Here is a 16,144-nt window from a genome sequence, read left to right as displayed (position 1 = left end):
TTTACTCACATTCTCAAAATACAGTTGTTCATTTCAGTAGAATACTTCGACCGAAATAATGAGTTTTTATTCATACTGATAATTTCATGAAGAATTTGTCACACGGCTAACGATGACGTTTGTTGCAGGATGTAGTGACCAATGTATATCCGCACTGCCTGCGCGACACGTTGTTTAGCAACAGCTGGCAGCGCTGGCAGCAGCGGGCAGTAGCCACCGTTACATGCAAATATCGATAGAGTCACATGATTTCGCGAGGTCAAAGGTTATCCAGCTGTTACATTCAGGCCAGCATGGCAGACGCCAGAGGTGAGTTGTTGCTATTTTTCAGACTATGATGATCGAAAAATGTAACTTTGAAAACCAGTTTCAATACCAAAGATGTCAACAGTATTTTAATGAAGTTGAAAATTAGTTCGCAGCTTCGAAATTTCCAAAGACATTGTGCTGTAATGCGTGAGAACTTTTAAGAGCGCAGTCTCTCCCCGTTGCGGGAGTCTCTCTCAGTCTCAGTCTCTGCGTGAGGGAGGGACTGTGATGGAGGTAAAAAAAGACGAAATCCTCGGGAACAAATTAGTGACCGTGACGCCGACTGTAATATAAGTGTTTTGATTCCGGAGAGAGTTTGCACATCAGGCGCCAGGACGTCACACCAAAGATAAAACAGTTGTCCTTGGAATCTCAGCATGTTTTTGATTTGAATGACGTAAATAGGTCGCCACAACTGCCCTTTCCTCTGTCGAAGGCCATGCCTGTGATTGTAGAGAACTGATCAGCTGTTTCACAGGAAGACAAGAATAAGCCTAAATTCTCTACCGAGCCTTGTGTCTGTAAAAAAAATTGCCAAAATGCCTGCTCCCAAGTGTCAATCGTACAAGGGGTGTGGCTGGTTGTCCCGATACTCTTCGCTGTCTAGCAGTATTGCCACTGGTAGTGGTAGTAGAAAGACTAAATGAGCGAAGAATAAGAATCAGTTGTGCAACTTCATCGTAGACACATTATTTCGACAGACTCATTTCCATTTTCTAATCATTTAATACTCTTCTGTAGTTTTATAGATTAACAATATCTCAGTCAGGAACATTAATTCCATATGTTATTGGATAAATTTCGTGTTGTAATCTGACCTTTATTTTGTTATTGATTTGCCTCCTTTTACCTTCAGTGAAAATGAATTTTACTTAGCAAATTCCATGGTTAATTTGATTGTTCTGTACATAAATCTATGCCAGATAGAAGGGCAATCATTACCTTTCATACAATGTCCTCAGATGAACTCAGACCAATAATGTAATAAAATGTTGATTTATGATTATCACCATCTGGTTCACATACTCACTATGCAATCATTTTAATATGCTGTATTTATATGAATGATATAATGATTTGAGCATTAGATGAATACTTAAGTCTGTGTTATTACAACTGAAGCTTTGTCCACATGTGTTTTCAGTATTTCCATTGAAATGTGCAGTTCAGCAGTACGCTTGGGGAAAAATTGGAACTGACAGTGAAGTTGCAAAGTTGAGCGTGAGCGGCGATGACAACTTCCAAGTAGAAGAGAACAAACCATATGCCGAACTGTGGATGGGAACACATCCAAATGGACCTTCACAAATCATCAGTAAAGATATCCAAGAAAAATCACTGGCCGATTGGATTTCAAAACACCCCGATTGTTTGGGTTCTAAGGTCAATGAAAAGTTCAAAGGTCGTCTTCCATATTTATTCAAAGTTCTCTCAGTCAACAAGGCATTATCAATTCAGGCACATCCAAATAAGGTAAGCAATAATATCAGGTGATATTCAACTGTTGACCTGATGTGACCTTGCATTGTTCATATACATACTATTATTGTATTTAGATTTTAGTCTGTAAAGTAGTCCGGGCAGTGACATCATTATTGTATGAATGCTACATTTTAGGACTTACCATGAAATCTTGGTAGGGCAGTTGGTCAAAATTGAAAAAATCTCTGAGGCCAACATTGTAAAAAATATTTGCACATTCTGTTTTGTAAAAAATATTCACATGACAAGAAGCTGAAAAGAAGTTGAATACTGGTAAAAAGTTTGCATATTTTGAAAAATCTCAGTCAAAAGTGTTGATATAAAAAAAAATATGTTATTCTGCACACCCATCATGCACCTCTTTCCAATTAATGTTCCATGGCCAATCCCATTGATTCATGCATTCATTCAAATATGGCTTGAGGTTGTACATGTACTTTTGCACTGTTTTTTGTTTAAAGAGTGCTGATCAGCGTGATATGAATATTAAAACAGCACAGTGTACTTACACTTGCATTAAGGGCATTTGAAGAACCAGAAATCAAGGTCACATTTACATTGGACCAGGTCAAAAATCATGTGACAGTACTAGTGTCATATTCTAAAGCACTGCATTTCACATATATGATGTGGTTTGTGTATAGACCCTCATGTCTATACACAAACCACATCATATATGTTTACAAGCCTTGGCCCTATATTCAGAGTAGGAAACACATACAGAGTTTGAATAAAGTTGTTAAGATGCCTACATTGATAACAAATGTTATCAAATGCCATATCTTAGGGTAGAAAAAGCTAACTTTTTCAAACACTGCTCATTGGATCATGTTCAAATGAGCATATAGCAATTATGTGTTTTGCTACGGTTTTATGCGTGTTGTTTTTTTACCATTTCAGAATCATGCAGAGAAATTGCACGCAGAAAGACCAGATATTTATAAAGATCCCAATCATAAACCTGAAATGGCAGTAGCGTTAACACCATTTGAAGGGATGTGTGGATTTCGACCTCTCCAAGAAATCATAGCTTTCCTTCAAGGTACTGTGTATAATAATAAGCTCTGTTGAACTGACTCTTTCAACAAATCAAACTTTCAACCTATCAAAATGATAAATATGGTAGTTTCAACAAGTGACGTTGTATCTTTCCTATCAAAAGGATCTTTCCTGTCCAAAGGATCTGAACTGATCAGTATAAATTCAACACACAAGTTTTATACTTAAATATATATCAAAATGTGTAAATGCAGAAATGACTTTGTGAACATAAAATCCATTTTAAAATTCTCAACTGTCCAAGATGAAAACTGACAATAACAACTTCATTTATCTCAGTGCATTACTTTTTGGTTTACTGTTGTGAGCATCTTTCATCAACGCTTTCCAAAGCAACATTTACAATTAATTTACTTGATATAAAAATGATTCTGAATATTATAATAACATCAAGTAAGAAGAAACAGCTTCTGTCCTTTTTATACTAAGTTCCTTTTTGATAAATGATTTGTCACCACCAGTAATAGAAAATGTGATCAAGTTTATTTTTTAACAACACAGTTTTGTTGATTGACAATCAATCTGTAAGTCATTTTGGCACTTTTCATTTTGAAAATGAACACCTTCTCACAGATAATTGACTGATTGACATTATACTCTTCAAAATGATCTTTTAGGCAAGAGTAACATCAGCAGTGCCAATTGTAGACATGTGGGTCTAAATGTTCAGTACACCACCAAGGTTTTACTTTAATTACTGCTTTGCCTTGTAAAGTTTAACATTTTAGCCATAATTTCCACATCTATATTTCAAAACAGTATTTGACAAAAAATCATCTGATTTTTTCCTTCTCAGATATTCCAGAATTCCGAGAAATTGTTGGCCAAGAAGCAGCCAATCAGCTGCTGTCACTGTACAAGGTCGATGACCCCAACTCCAGTGAAACCTGCAAGTCAGCGTTGAGGCAGTGTTTTACGGGAATGATGACTTGTAAAGATGAAATTGTCGCCAAGCAACTCTCCTCTCTGGTTGACAGATTATCGAAAGATGGTAAGGAAATCTTCACACAAACTTCATGAGTTGATTAATATTGTTTTCACCTGGGCTTTGGAAACACTCATACATTTTGACATCAAGGTAATATTTCTGCTGTGCCGTAATTTACACCACTAAAAATAACTTTGGATTTCCGGTGGCATTCCGGTATCCATCTTTGAAAACTCTGTATATACTGTTTTTGTCTTGAATTTTCTTACCTTTGACAAGTCCAGCAGTGTATATGCTACAAACAAGTATACTCAGTTGAAAGACTGGATTTTCTTCCAAGTATTTTGATTAAATTTTTGCACATTTTGATGTCACATGCTGGATTTGTCTTTCACTTAGCAGCACTCATGATTACCCAGTAATGATTAGAGATTCAAAACGAATCTTTACTGTCTTCTGAAATTTAAATGCTAAATCTTCATCTTTATTTATTTCAGCTGCTGCGAACAAAGACATATCTAAATACAATGGTGAATTATTATTAAAGCTTCACTGTCAGTTTCCAGGAGATGTTGGATGCTTCTCTACATATTTCCTGAATCATCTTATCCTTCAGCCCGGTGAAGCGATGTTTCTAGGACCAAATGAACCCCATGCGTATATTGGTGGCAGTAAGTTCTTCATTTTTCAGTGGCTATATTATTTTAAATCATGGATCATTTGAGTCCCACTGCAGGGTCTTTTTGTAAACGTAGAAATACCAGAATAGTGAGGCCATCTGTCTCATATAGAACCATACTGTTAATTCCACTCTTCAGCGCCCTCTTCACAAGGTTTGGTTTGTTTATTTGTTAATCCTCTACTCCTCTTTCAGGGTGTTTTTTATGCAGAATGAAGCATGAAAAAAACATAAAATTGCATACATTGAAGCACAGTTTATGAAATCTTCCATTTACTATTTGTCACTCACAGCTTCAGAATCCTCTTCGTGACTAACTTATCAGTAAATACTCTAGCAAAGAAAATGGTACCAATTCCAATTTACAGTTCTGAAATTAAGTGACTTGGGTTTGCTGAATTTAATACAAAATTGTTAGATATTGCATTGAAGTCACCTGTATATGAATGCTAGGTTCATGCAACATGAACTTATTGTGATTTTACAGATAAAGGGTAGTAAACAGGGAGCATGAAATAAAATATGATGTACAAAATTGAGAATTTTAAACTCTACGATTTTCTTTTCAGATTGTACAGAGTGCATGGCTTGCTCTGATAATGTAGTCAGAGCTGGTCTCACACCAAAATACAAAGATGTACCTACACTGTGTGAGATGTTGACCTATATCCCTGGAACGCCAAAAGAGAAACTATTTCCGTCTGTTCAAGATCCCAGCGATGGCTATGTCACAATTTACAATCCTCCTGTGCCTGATTTCTCTGTGGCCAGAATTTCTGTAAGTAGATTTTTCATCAACATTTAAGCACCAGTTGCTCGGTAAAGATAATAGTGGTCAAAACTATTTATATTCAAGCTCTCAATATTTTCAGCAATTTTCTGGTATACCACTTTTGAAGACTTCTTTTGAAGCTCTTGGTGTAAGAAAATTTTTTACCGGAAATCAAAAATTTTACTTTTCCCATAGAGTTAACACGGGAAAGGCAGCAATATTGAATTTCAGATATCAGTAAATGTCAGGTAATTTGTTTCTCTTGTACCAAATTTTGCACGGTCACCGCAGATTTTTATCCTTGATTTGCTAAGAGAATAGTTGAGAATTTCAGTGAGGAAAGCTTGAGCAAAAGTTGAAGTCTTTCATTTTTGAGGCACATATTCCTCAAATCTGGCAACATATACAGATGTAAATTTTAGGAGTATAACATTAGCTTGCAAAATTGAGTTTGAGGTTTGTATGTATCACTATAATATTAGTCATATGTAAAGCAGAATCCAAGTAATTTGACAGTTGGTATTCTTAGAGATACTGTTAGAAATAATTTCTCTAGTACATGTATGACGTCCATCAAGAAAGTGCTTGTGGGCGCAAGTCTGTGTTTGACTAAAAGATTTAGTTGAGGGCGCTGTCTTCTGTCCCTTCTTTTCACAAATTTTATTTTGTCTTTTAGTGATAGGCTTTTGGGCGGTTTTAACAAGGTATTCAAAGATTGAATCTTGAATGCAACTGCTAGTTACACACAATGTGTTCACTTAGTGTTTGAAAGACACAACATACAACAGAAATACTCAAATATTCAAGCACCACAACATGGTGTTGCTTAGGTTTGCTGGTTTCTTGATGCGCATTTGTGTTCATGTAGTTTGAAATAAACGTAAAATCATGTCTGTTTCATCCAGGTGTAAAAAAGGGTCATTATTTTCATATTAGCCAATCAGAAAATACCTTTGAAATGAAACCCAGCGGATGTTTTCTTCATGTTCAGGGCTTCTTGCCCATTGAGAAATTAGTATTCAAAAGTGAAAAAAAAGGCAAATATATGGAAGATAGACATCAGTTGTACGTTTCTCCACCTCATTTTGTATCGGCAAATGTTACCAAAATAACAAATATTTTCTCATTTTGTTGACAGGTTCCAGAGAATATTGACCTATACAAAATCAGTGCCTATGACAGTCCAAGTATCCTCCTTGTCATCGAGGGAGAAGCAGAGGGCAGTAACAGTACGTTACCTGAGACACATCAGTTGAAATTGAAGAAGGGAACTGTTATTTTCATATCAGCCAATCAGGAAATAGCTTTGAAAATTAAACCTGGAGGTTTGCTTATGTTCAGAGCTTATTGCCCATTGGACTAGACCTTTCTCCTCTTATTTGCAGTACTGTTATTTTATTTCATTGTATGGTAGTTGTTTGCTTCAGTGGGTACTTACTTTGCGTGAATTGTATTTTTCTCATAGCCAATAAATTTGTTTGAATTTTCACACTAATATCTCAGATCTGATCTCTTACAAAGCTGCTAATGGCAGCATCTGCACACATCTTAATCGGCTAAAGTAATTAAACTCTTTGTGTCCAATCAAAATTCCACAAGGTAGGTGGGTAAGCAGTTAGAAAACACACAAATATTAACACACAACTAATTAGCCGAGATTTTTTAGTTTCCCCATTGAACATGCACATTTTTATAACTATATGCTTCTAAAAGGGACTGTTTTACATCACTACAGAATGGTAAAAAAATAACAGCTGAATTGAGGTATGTGTCGCTATGTTAAAGTCATATCATGCGTTTAGGAGAAAAGGTTTAGTTCTTTCTTGAAAAACTATGAAATGCTTCACATGCAGACACAAAACAAAGCATTTACTTACTTGGCAGTATGGAAGTTGGTTGGACAGATATTTGTTCTCTCATAAAATAAAGGATTATCTTTTCCTGACAAAGTTGGCACAAAGAGTGGCAGCCATTTTGAATGTCACATGTGAAATGTATGGTACCGGTTATTTGCCGGTCTTGTCCAAAATCTGCATGGTGACTTCTCCTTTTTGTTCTTGATTATCAAGAGGATCATTTCAGGAAAGAAAAGCAATAGTCTGAACCATTCATTTGATGTGTATGGTAGATTTTGTCACTCTTGTGAGTTGATTATGAATTTTTGAAGAGGATAGAGTCATGTCTTCAAAAGTGACCACAAGACCTCAAAACATCAGCTGATATAAATTCCTGGAGACTGACGCTCAGCTCAGAGTTAGAGTTGTATTTTTTAATAACCATACAATCAGTTAGTGGATATGTATATTTGAACATACAGATACAAAAAAATATCGTCATAAAATACAATACACTTAAAAATATATATGTTCACTTGTCATATTGCGGCTTTTTTCAGAAACACTGAAAACCAAGAAAAGTTAAAAACACACCACAATTTTGTTGGCATACAACATGAAAACAGGACAGTCTTCAAAAAATAACATGTAATTGATTCCTCAGGTCATACATGTTCTGTAGTGAGGATTTTACATATAATGTATTTTAGATATCATGTATTTTATATATAATGTATACCTTGAAAGATCATTAGGGAACTAATCCCAGGTCAATGCCAACAACAATTTTGAAATAATACTTTACAGTAGAGTCACTTTGATACCAGAAGCACACTGAAATTTGATCAACCATTCCGATTGATTCAAAGTTTGCTGGCTTGGTGTGTAAACCAAGCGATGACAGGAACTGGACAACAGGTCTAATGACCTGAAGATCTACACATTTCAAAATATATGTATATGGCACTTAAATTTACATAATACATGACCTTTGACCTATCTTTCACACAGACTTGTCATTGTTGGTGCTTATAAATATAGGTATAAATAGGGAACTAATATTACCATGTAATTTATGTATATCTGAACAGATGTCCACTATAGCATATGATACACTAGCAGTGTGGAAATTATTTGAAGATAACATTTTTGAATTCTAACTGAAAATGTGCCCATCCTCTTGCAAACGGTACGTATCAGACATTCTGATAGTGTCTGAAGTTTCTCTAGTTAGATAACGAATGTGATAACATGCAAAAGATGACTTGCATAGTCGCTGTCTTTTCATCAAAACATGTAAATGAACAGATTTTCTATGTTTAAATAAGTCTTACCTGAACAAAAATACTGTTATTCGGGGGGCTTGTACCTCCCTGATATCATTTCAGAGAACTGTATAATGTATGTTTATGGATACATAACAATAAAGGAGTTCAAATATATGCACTGTATTTTCACTGTTCAGAAGGAAAGGTTGGTGACAACATCTAGATTCAACTGACTGGTTTCATCTTGCCACTCCTATTTCCCTGTGAAGAAGTCCAAACTTGCCATAGAGGAACAAGAGAATTGGACCAAACCATTGTGGTGACAGGGTTAAACATAATTTATAGGGATTTTTTTTCAAAACCTGGTTTCATTACAGGCTGGTAGTTCAATTCAAATCAACAAGACCTCGAATTGGTATAACATCAATTTATCGCATCAAAATTCTTTAAAATGTCTCACTTAAAATAATGACCTAAACTTTCACATACTACTTGCCACATCTATAACGAAGAAGAAGGTCTATGTTTGGATATGGATTATCCATTCATTTCCTAAAAATAAAATGGGTTCTCTTCTCCATTCTGTTTCCCTTAGCATTTGGCTTTTATAGGAAGAGATATTTTCGGAGCAAATTACTTTCTCTAGGGGAAAAAGAAATGTTTTTGCGTCAAAAAATGGTCAGTCATTAATTTTAGTAAACATATTCAGCAACGATAATACTTAGAAGCTTTTTAGGTCTCATTGCTTGGACTGTTGCCTGGCAACACTTACACAAAATCTTTACCAGAATACAAGCTATTTGATAGGGCAGTGGAACATGTTATGAATGAGATGTGATATAATAATTATATTCTTGAAAATTACAACGTTTGACTTCCGTTTACTTACATAGTGGTTCTCAGGTGACTTCAACAGTGATATGACACAAATGAAGAAATATTCAAATAAAATAAATACAATTATAATTTTTGCAATGTTGCAAGAATATAAGCTTACTATTGACAATAAAGGTAGTGCGTATGGCCCTTAAGCACCTATAAATATCACTGACTATACTCAACATGGTAAGGTGTCATCTCGGGGATGTCATGAAAGCTGTTGTCTAAAATATGTTAAATATAGCACAAGGCTGACTATACATAGCCGTTATTGTGAATTTATCTTCTTTGTAATTAGCTGTGAATTTTATCCGACTGCAAGTACGATTATACATGTACCTAATAAGTAAAGAAGTCATTGATTATTTACTTTGCCATTTGAAACTGTTTGTATTAAATAAGTATCTGTAATTGATTAACGAACACAACACTGTTGTTGTGCTGCAAATTTTGCTTTCTACGTTATATTTGGCGTCATTACAATCATGAACATAAATGAAATTTAATTATCAGTATAAATGAGTTGTTTACTAGCACATCCACAAGATGGACAACTAACTTACAGTTTTATATGAAATCAAAATGAAAGGAACATTATTCTAATGTGTTATAATGACTGTATTCTAATTGATAATAGATCATATCTACAGAGGCAGTCTTACGATCTTATGTGATATAAAAGATCAACTGAATGTGAAATATGATCATAGTTGTGATAAATACAAACCAAAATATTTAAAAAACATTAATTCTGAAAACAGACTTTGTGATGAATTACATAATTATGAAAAATTCATTAAACATAAAATAGTCAAACTTGCCACACTAGAAAGTTTCACACAATCTCTGTGGTTCCACATACCTCACGGACTAACCCGCAGCTTGTCATCATGTTTCATACAATCGCACAGTCAATACTGTAAAATGCTGATATTCCATGCCATTCTAATTTACTTTTCGGTAACTTTTGAGATGCCATGATTATACGCAGTTTTAAGGCCAGCTTTACTTCTAGCAGCTTAAATAATCAAATAAAATTGTTTAACCGACATTATTACACGATGCATTATTGCAGTTTTCTTGTCTTCCGCATGAACAGAACTGAGTTGCAAGAGAAACGACAGTGGAGAACTGTAAATCAAAGATAACATTGCTTCAGTTACTCTTCCATAAAGAAATGTTCTGTAAATTTTACCCATGGTTCAGGAAACCAGTGGATTAAATTCTGATTGATGGCAAATGAAAGATGGTAATGACACACCATCTGGAATTGGGATTTATCAAATATAGCTCTCAAGTTGACTGCGTCATTGTAAACGCTGATTTTGTTCAAGAGCAATTGTCCAGTACATGTTACTATGGTCTGACGGTCATTTATTTGAATTTTCTATGCATGTTGATGAAGTCATACCTAGCGACAGCAGTAATATCACTATGGTTACTAACCAATATATGCAGCTTATATTCTAAAACCAGTGATTTTGAGTTTGGAACAGCCTTCCCCCCTCAATTTGTTATTGTTAATAAGGTAACCCTTTCACCCCCAGTTCCCTGTGTACAGGTCCAACTTTACCATAGAAAACAATGGATTTGGGACAAACCATGGTTGTTAATAAGTTAAAGAATGGAAAATACGATAGGCACAAGTAGTAGTTAACGTATCAGTGGTAATCACAAGAAGGTTTGCCCGTAAAAAGCGTCAACAGACTGAACATTTACATAGCACACTTGAATAAGATTGGATTCAATCTTTCTTATGTTAATTGTATCTTTGTCCTCGGTTAACTTTAACAACAAATATGCCCGTACCTTCCAAGAGAATGCCAAATTTCACTATAAATAATGGCAAGCAAATTCTCCTCTCTTGCGAGAATTTGACATGTACATGACTTTGGGTCAGTTTCAACCTTTTCTACAAATACATGTACATAACTTCACCTGCTAGTTGACACCCCCTGTACAAACTTCAGTCTGCTAGATGAGCACCCCTGGTACATAACTTCACCTGCTAGTTGACACCCCCTGTACAAACTTCAGTCTGCTAGAAGTAGCACCCCTGTAACTGGTTTCAACCTGTAACAAGCTCTCACCAGTCTTCACAGCTTTGTGTTTTAAAAGTTAAAATTCCTGTTTTCAATATCTCGAGTTGCCTCACAGGACACTTGGTTATTATATTACAATAAATTAAAAAATAAACCGTCTTCTTCCGTATCTCGTTCATAATAACGACTGTTCAAACATAATCTTGTCAAAGCCTTGCGGTGGTGGATGATAAAATTCACTGAACTGTACATCAAGAATTGCACCTTCATCGACTGAAAAAATAAAGATGAGATCACTGTAAGTTACAGAAATATAGTATTTTATTATGTAAAATAAAATTTGTTTCTATGTTTCTTGATGAAAATCTTTTCTTCAAGTAAATCTCACAATTTGGTGGAAGGAATTTCCTTGTGTTTCAAAGTTTCTCTCAGTCACTGAAATTTGCATATATCCAATTATGTCAGCTTGGATGATTAATTGGTTCAAATCATAAAGACCTCCAGAATATGTACTTACCATAAAATACCGGATAAACTGTTCCTTTAATGCCACTGATTGGACATTGTAATGACTGACCATTTAAATACAACTGTAGCTCTATATGGTCATACGTCATGCCCTGTAATGTAAAAGATAAAGTTTTGTTAGCTTCCCTTGTTTTTTGTTGGTGACTGGCAGTACACTTTTTCTAAACCACCTCTTTTTGATACGTTATGAAAAGCTCAAACCCTGTTAAGTTTTCTTGTTTATTGTAGTTTGGTTATTGTAACCAAGAATGGATGTACAGATTGATTAATGGTGAACATCTGCAGCATCGATAACAAAAATTGGTAACCAAATTTATGATTCACACAAAATACATTTCCTGTTTGTTTAATCGTTGTCTTAGATCTTCTTCTGGGGCCTATTTTTCCCCATTGCCTCATACATATTCTCTTTGATACAAGAAAGTTTCAGCCTTTGTGTGTTTGATGCAAACACAGAAATTTCGAGAAATTTTGTGGAACTTATAATTCAAAATATCTTGTACGTTAGGGGATGCATAGACCTAACTACCCCATAATCAACCACTGATCTGTTCAATATGAGGTTATCAAGACGCATTACATCATTTCTTTGGTTTGTCTATTACAACTTCCTGTGAATGACTTCTAGTGGGGATATTATTGATTGAACGCAATTAAAGTAAGAATCAAAAACGTTATACATTGAACAGTTCTTGTAACAAGCTAGCCATTGAGTAAATACTTACAATCACATCGCCTTCATTGATTGCAACACCTAATTTATGTAAGAGTTGGTTGTTCTGGTAGACCGAGCCATCTTCTCTTAAAACGCAGCTTTCTACATCACAACCCATTGGCACAATATTTAGATTAGCTTTCCTCGTTGCAAGACCAATGCCCCATACACCTGTATAATAAGAGGCAATAGTAAGCAGAGTTTAGATAAACTTGATTTCACATGAACCCTGTAACCCTGTGTTAGATTAGGTTGGGAAGTAACCTTCAAGTAAAGTACATGTACAGTTTACTAGAATTCCTTTCCCTATCTCATGCTGCCTCTCAAAATGTATCATTGCATACTGACCCAGACTGCATTTTATATTTCCTATTATTTCTAAATGGAGATCAACTTTTATTGAAAGCATTCTTTGTTAATAAGGTATGTCAAAGTATTGCAAATGTTTGAAGTGAGACAGAAAATGACCTTTATCTTCTGCCTACTGTATGTGGTATAAAAATTGATCTGTCTTTACTTTTTTTAATCTGGGTTGAACAAACTTCTCCAGATCATGATTGATGTTTCAATTGTCTTTATTTGTAAAGCAATGTTATTTGTGTGTCAATCAGATTCTAGCCCATACCATCAAATGCAAATTACAGTAATGAATGTATGAGTCATGGATCAATGACTCGTGGTCTTGGACATAAACATTAAAATGGCAAGCCAGACAGTTTGCTATGATGCATCTTACTGGCTAGGCATATGGAAATAATCATCGCCATATGGCTTGGGTTGAATGCAATTCAGATCTGAATGCATCCATGGAACCCTATCTATACAACTCTGTTTCGGGAACTGTCTGATGGGAACCAAAGTTGCAGCAAATGCAAGAGTACTGAGTGTATTGACTTGATGGTCTTTCCATGTTTACAATGCCATGATATCACACAACATAATCTGTCTTTGTGCTGTTGTATATACCTTTTCCTTGAATTTATCTCAATAATATTGTATTTACATGTTGTTCAGTTTCATGGTAATTTCTAAAACCTTCTATAATCACTGTAATGTTAGATCAAATTTAATCTTGAAGACCACTGTACACAAAATATATTAAAAACACTAGGGCAGAGTTAACATACCCGTAGAGCTGCCGTAGACTATCTCATAGCCCCTCGCTGGCTACATACTACTGTGGCCTGGCTCAGCACAAGACAGCTCATTGACCTGGCTTTGCTGAGCTGTACCAGCTCAATGACCTACAGGCTAAACCAGCCACTGCATGTAGGCAGCGAGGGGCTGTAAGAGTCTCTCACATACCTGTAGACTGGATCTTCATTTCAAAATATGCTTTATCTTGAACTATGGGTGCATTTGCTAATGCTGCTCCTGTACCACAGATTCTTCTGCCTGCCTTTACTATGACCACATCATTGCCTGGTAAAACATACAAGTCAATAGTGTATACTGCAGCAGTATTGCATGGTATGGGAATAATGTACACATTACCAAACAAGTTTTTTCTTCTTGATAAGCATCTTAACATGAACAGTTGTAGTTTGCCCCTTAAATTTTATTGTATCAACTTCATACAGAAATGCTGTGATCACTCATTAGTGTGTATTTCAAAGTACCAGTATGGACAGAAATGACAATGCTAGAGTCAATAGCAAAGATTACAGTGATGACAAGCAAAAGTTCAATGGTTTCTCACATCGAGCTTCCATGTCCTTTAACTGGAGTGATAAACAATTGTTGAGTTGACAACATTCATTTTCCTTTTATGGAAAATAAATATTCGTGGGATAGATATCAACATCTTTGCCCCTGTTTATTTATGCATTGGAATAATTATGGGAGGTATTCACGATGGTATTTTGAAAAATGTTCTTGCAGATGGCAAAATCCATTATTTAAATATAACACTTCAAATTGACTGTTTTTGCAAAGTGGAGTGATTGTGGTGGTCTCCATACACGCTGTTTATTTCTTTTTTTTTGGGGGGGGGGAGGGGAGGGGGAGAGACACAGTATGTTTTCAGCCTACAACTTACAGTCATACCCCACAAGTACACCCTTTTGTACCATGGATGTCTCTCCCTTTCACGGCCGCAGCAATCACGGCCGCAGCAATCTCTTTGCCAAAATTACCTACCATCGAGGAAATCAGCTGGCCTAACCGGAATGTGATACGCCAATGAAAGGCAGAAAGGAAATGTCAACGTGTTCAACTATTGTGTATTGTATACTATTGGTATTGATCGCATAAACAATGTGTTCATTGTTTTCCGATGACAGTGACAGTGAAACAACCGGGTTGAACTTGGAAATCACTTCACTGCCGATCGATATAGTCTCATACACGTACAATGACAGAATTATTTTCACAGTGGACTATTTCGCGATGGTTTTGGAAAAGTGACGTATGTCAGCTGGTATGGCAGTTGGCACAGCAATAGCTGCAGTGCTGTCTTTGAGTCACGATCCAGAACTTCACACTTCAGGATAAAGTATCCCTGTTTTATCACCGTTTATGTAAATTTCACTTCTACAGTTACGTTCAAGTTCTTTTGACTCACCCATATGACCGGTATCAAGAGCGACCGATGGCAATTCTTTGAGAGGGACGTGTTGAAAGCCCGTTCCAGCCCAGCAGCAGCGAAAACAGCAGAAACATGCCGCCATTTTGAAAGCAACTACCGGGTATTCGTTTGTTCGTTTCGTTGTTACTACAGTAAATTAGGGAGAAACCCATTTAATTTCCGGGGGGGGGGGGGGGGGGGTTGGAATAAATAGGTATGGCGGCTTTATTTTTTCTGTCACTGTGACAGCAAAATTATTTTATTTCTATTGTCAGCCCTGTACAAAATATTTTTTTCTGTATGCTGAGGCGATTTCTTCTCTGTGACAGTTTTTTTGATCATGCATTCACATCTACGTGTCACTGATTTAAATCCTTACCTTAAACTTACAGTTGTAGTGTTCTGTGAAAGTAACAATAAGCAACAACTCATAATCCATGCTTTTCCTCTTTAAATTGTATGTACAATAGATAACTGGTAGCATATCCATCCGGAGTTTTGGGCAGTGCACAGTGTACTCTTGGGCTTTCTTAAAGTTCCTTTTTCCTATCAAAATTTCAGTGCAACATTTTACCAATTTTTTTGGATATTTCTGTATTTTTTTTATAATTTTGGACCAGCTGGACATCATATTTCATCCGCTACAGTTTTTTTACCAAAATAATGGTAAAAATCTGAAGAAAATTTGACTGGGGTATATTCTATAAAGGCGACAAAAATTGGCTTTGGCGCTCAAAGGTTTACAGCTCTCATATTAAATAGTACCTGGAGGGTAATGATAGTGTAGTAATCGAACAGCAGTGAATTGATGGAGCAGTTGTCAAACTCAGCACTGATATTGCATTTTTTCATCAAATCAGCACTGTCGATACCCTTGTAAGAGTTCTGTCAGAGCTTGGTAAGGTATTGTTTGTACTTTGTTTCAGACAAAAATGTCCATATATGGAAAATACAGAAGGAAATACCTGGAAAATTCACTCAGTTCCTTAGATATATCCTTTTGCTGAAAAGTTGTTGTCTATAACAGTACTTGTATTTCATTAAATTGTCGTATTTTCTCCAGAGATCCTTCATCCCACAAA

General features: G+C 35.7%; 2 protein-coding genes across 3 annotated transcripts; one reads left to right on the top strand and one right to left on the bottom strand.

The window, feature by feature from the left end:
- The first annotated feature begins 143 nt into the window (after window positions 1-143).
- On the top strand, window positions 144-6,724 carry LOC139119223 (mannose-6-phosphate isomerase-like). The gene is made up of 7 exons (XM_070682903.1): window positions 144-309; window positions 1,454-1,782; window positions 2,692-2,833; window positions 3,647-3,841; window positions 4,276-4,449; window positions 5,027-5,235; window positions 6,368-6,724. The coding sequence occupies exons 1-7, from the start codon at window positions 246-248 to the stop codon at window positions 6,590-6,592; spliced, it is 1,338 nt and encodes a 445-aa protein (XP_070539004.1). The 5' UTR covers window positions 144-245; the 3' UTR covers window positions 6,593-6,724.
- A 4,225-nt stretch (window positions 6,725-10,949) lies between these two features.
- On the bottom strand, window positions 10,950-15,184 carry LOC139119224 (SPRY domain-containing protein 7-like). 2 transcript variants are annotated; one of them, XR_011548877.1, is made up of 6 exons: window positions 15,060-15,184; window positions 13,802-13,918; window positions 12,507-12,667; window positions 11,771-11,873; window positions 11,217-11,526; window positions 10,950-11,149 (listed from the first exon to the last, which is right to left on the bottom strand). XR_011548877.1 is itself a non-coding variant. In XM_070682904.1 (5 exons), the coding sequence occupies exons 1-5, from the start codon at window positions 15,163-15,165 to the stop codon at window positions 11,429-11,431; spliced, it is 585 nt and encodes a 194-aa protein (XP_070539005.1). In that variant the 5' UTR covers window positions 15,166-15,184; the 3' UTR covers window positions 11,188-11,428. The 2 variants fall into 2 exon arrangements, 1 of the variants encoding a protein (XP_070539005.1); XM_070682904.1 differs by lacking the exon at window positions 10,950-11,149 and having other exon boundaries at window positions 11,188-11,526.
- Between the last annotated feature and the right edge of the window lie 960 nt (window positions 15,185-16,144).

Source organism: Ptychodera flava, chromosome 19, assembly GCF_041260155.1.
Source record: "Ptychodera flava strain L36383 chromosome 19, AS_Pfla_20210202, whole genome shotgun sequence".
NCBI lineage: Eukaryota > Metazoa > Hemichordata > Enteropneusta > Ptychoderidae > Ptychodera > Ptychodera flava.
This window is presented reverse-complemented; position numbering and strand designations above follow the sequence as displayed.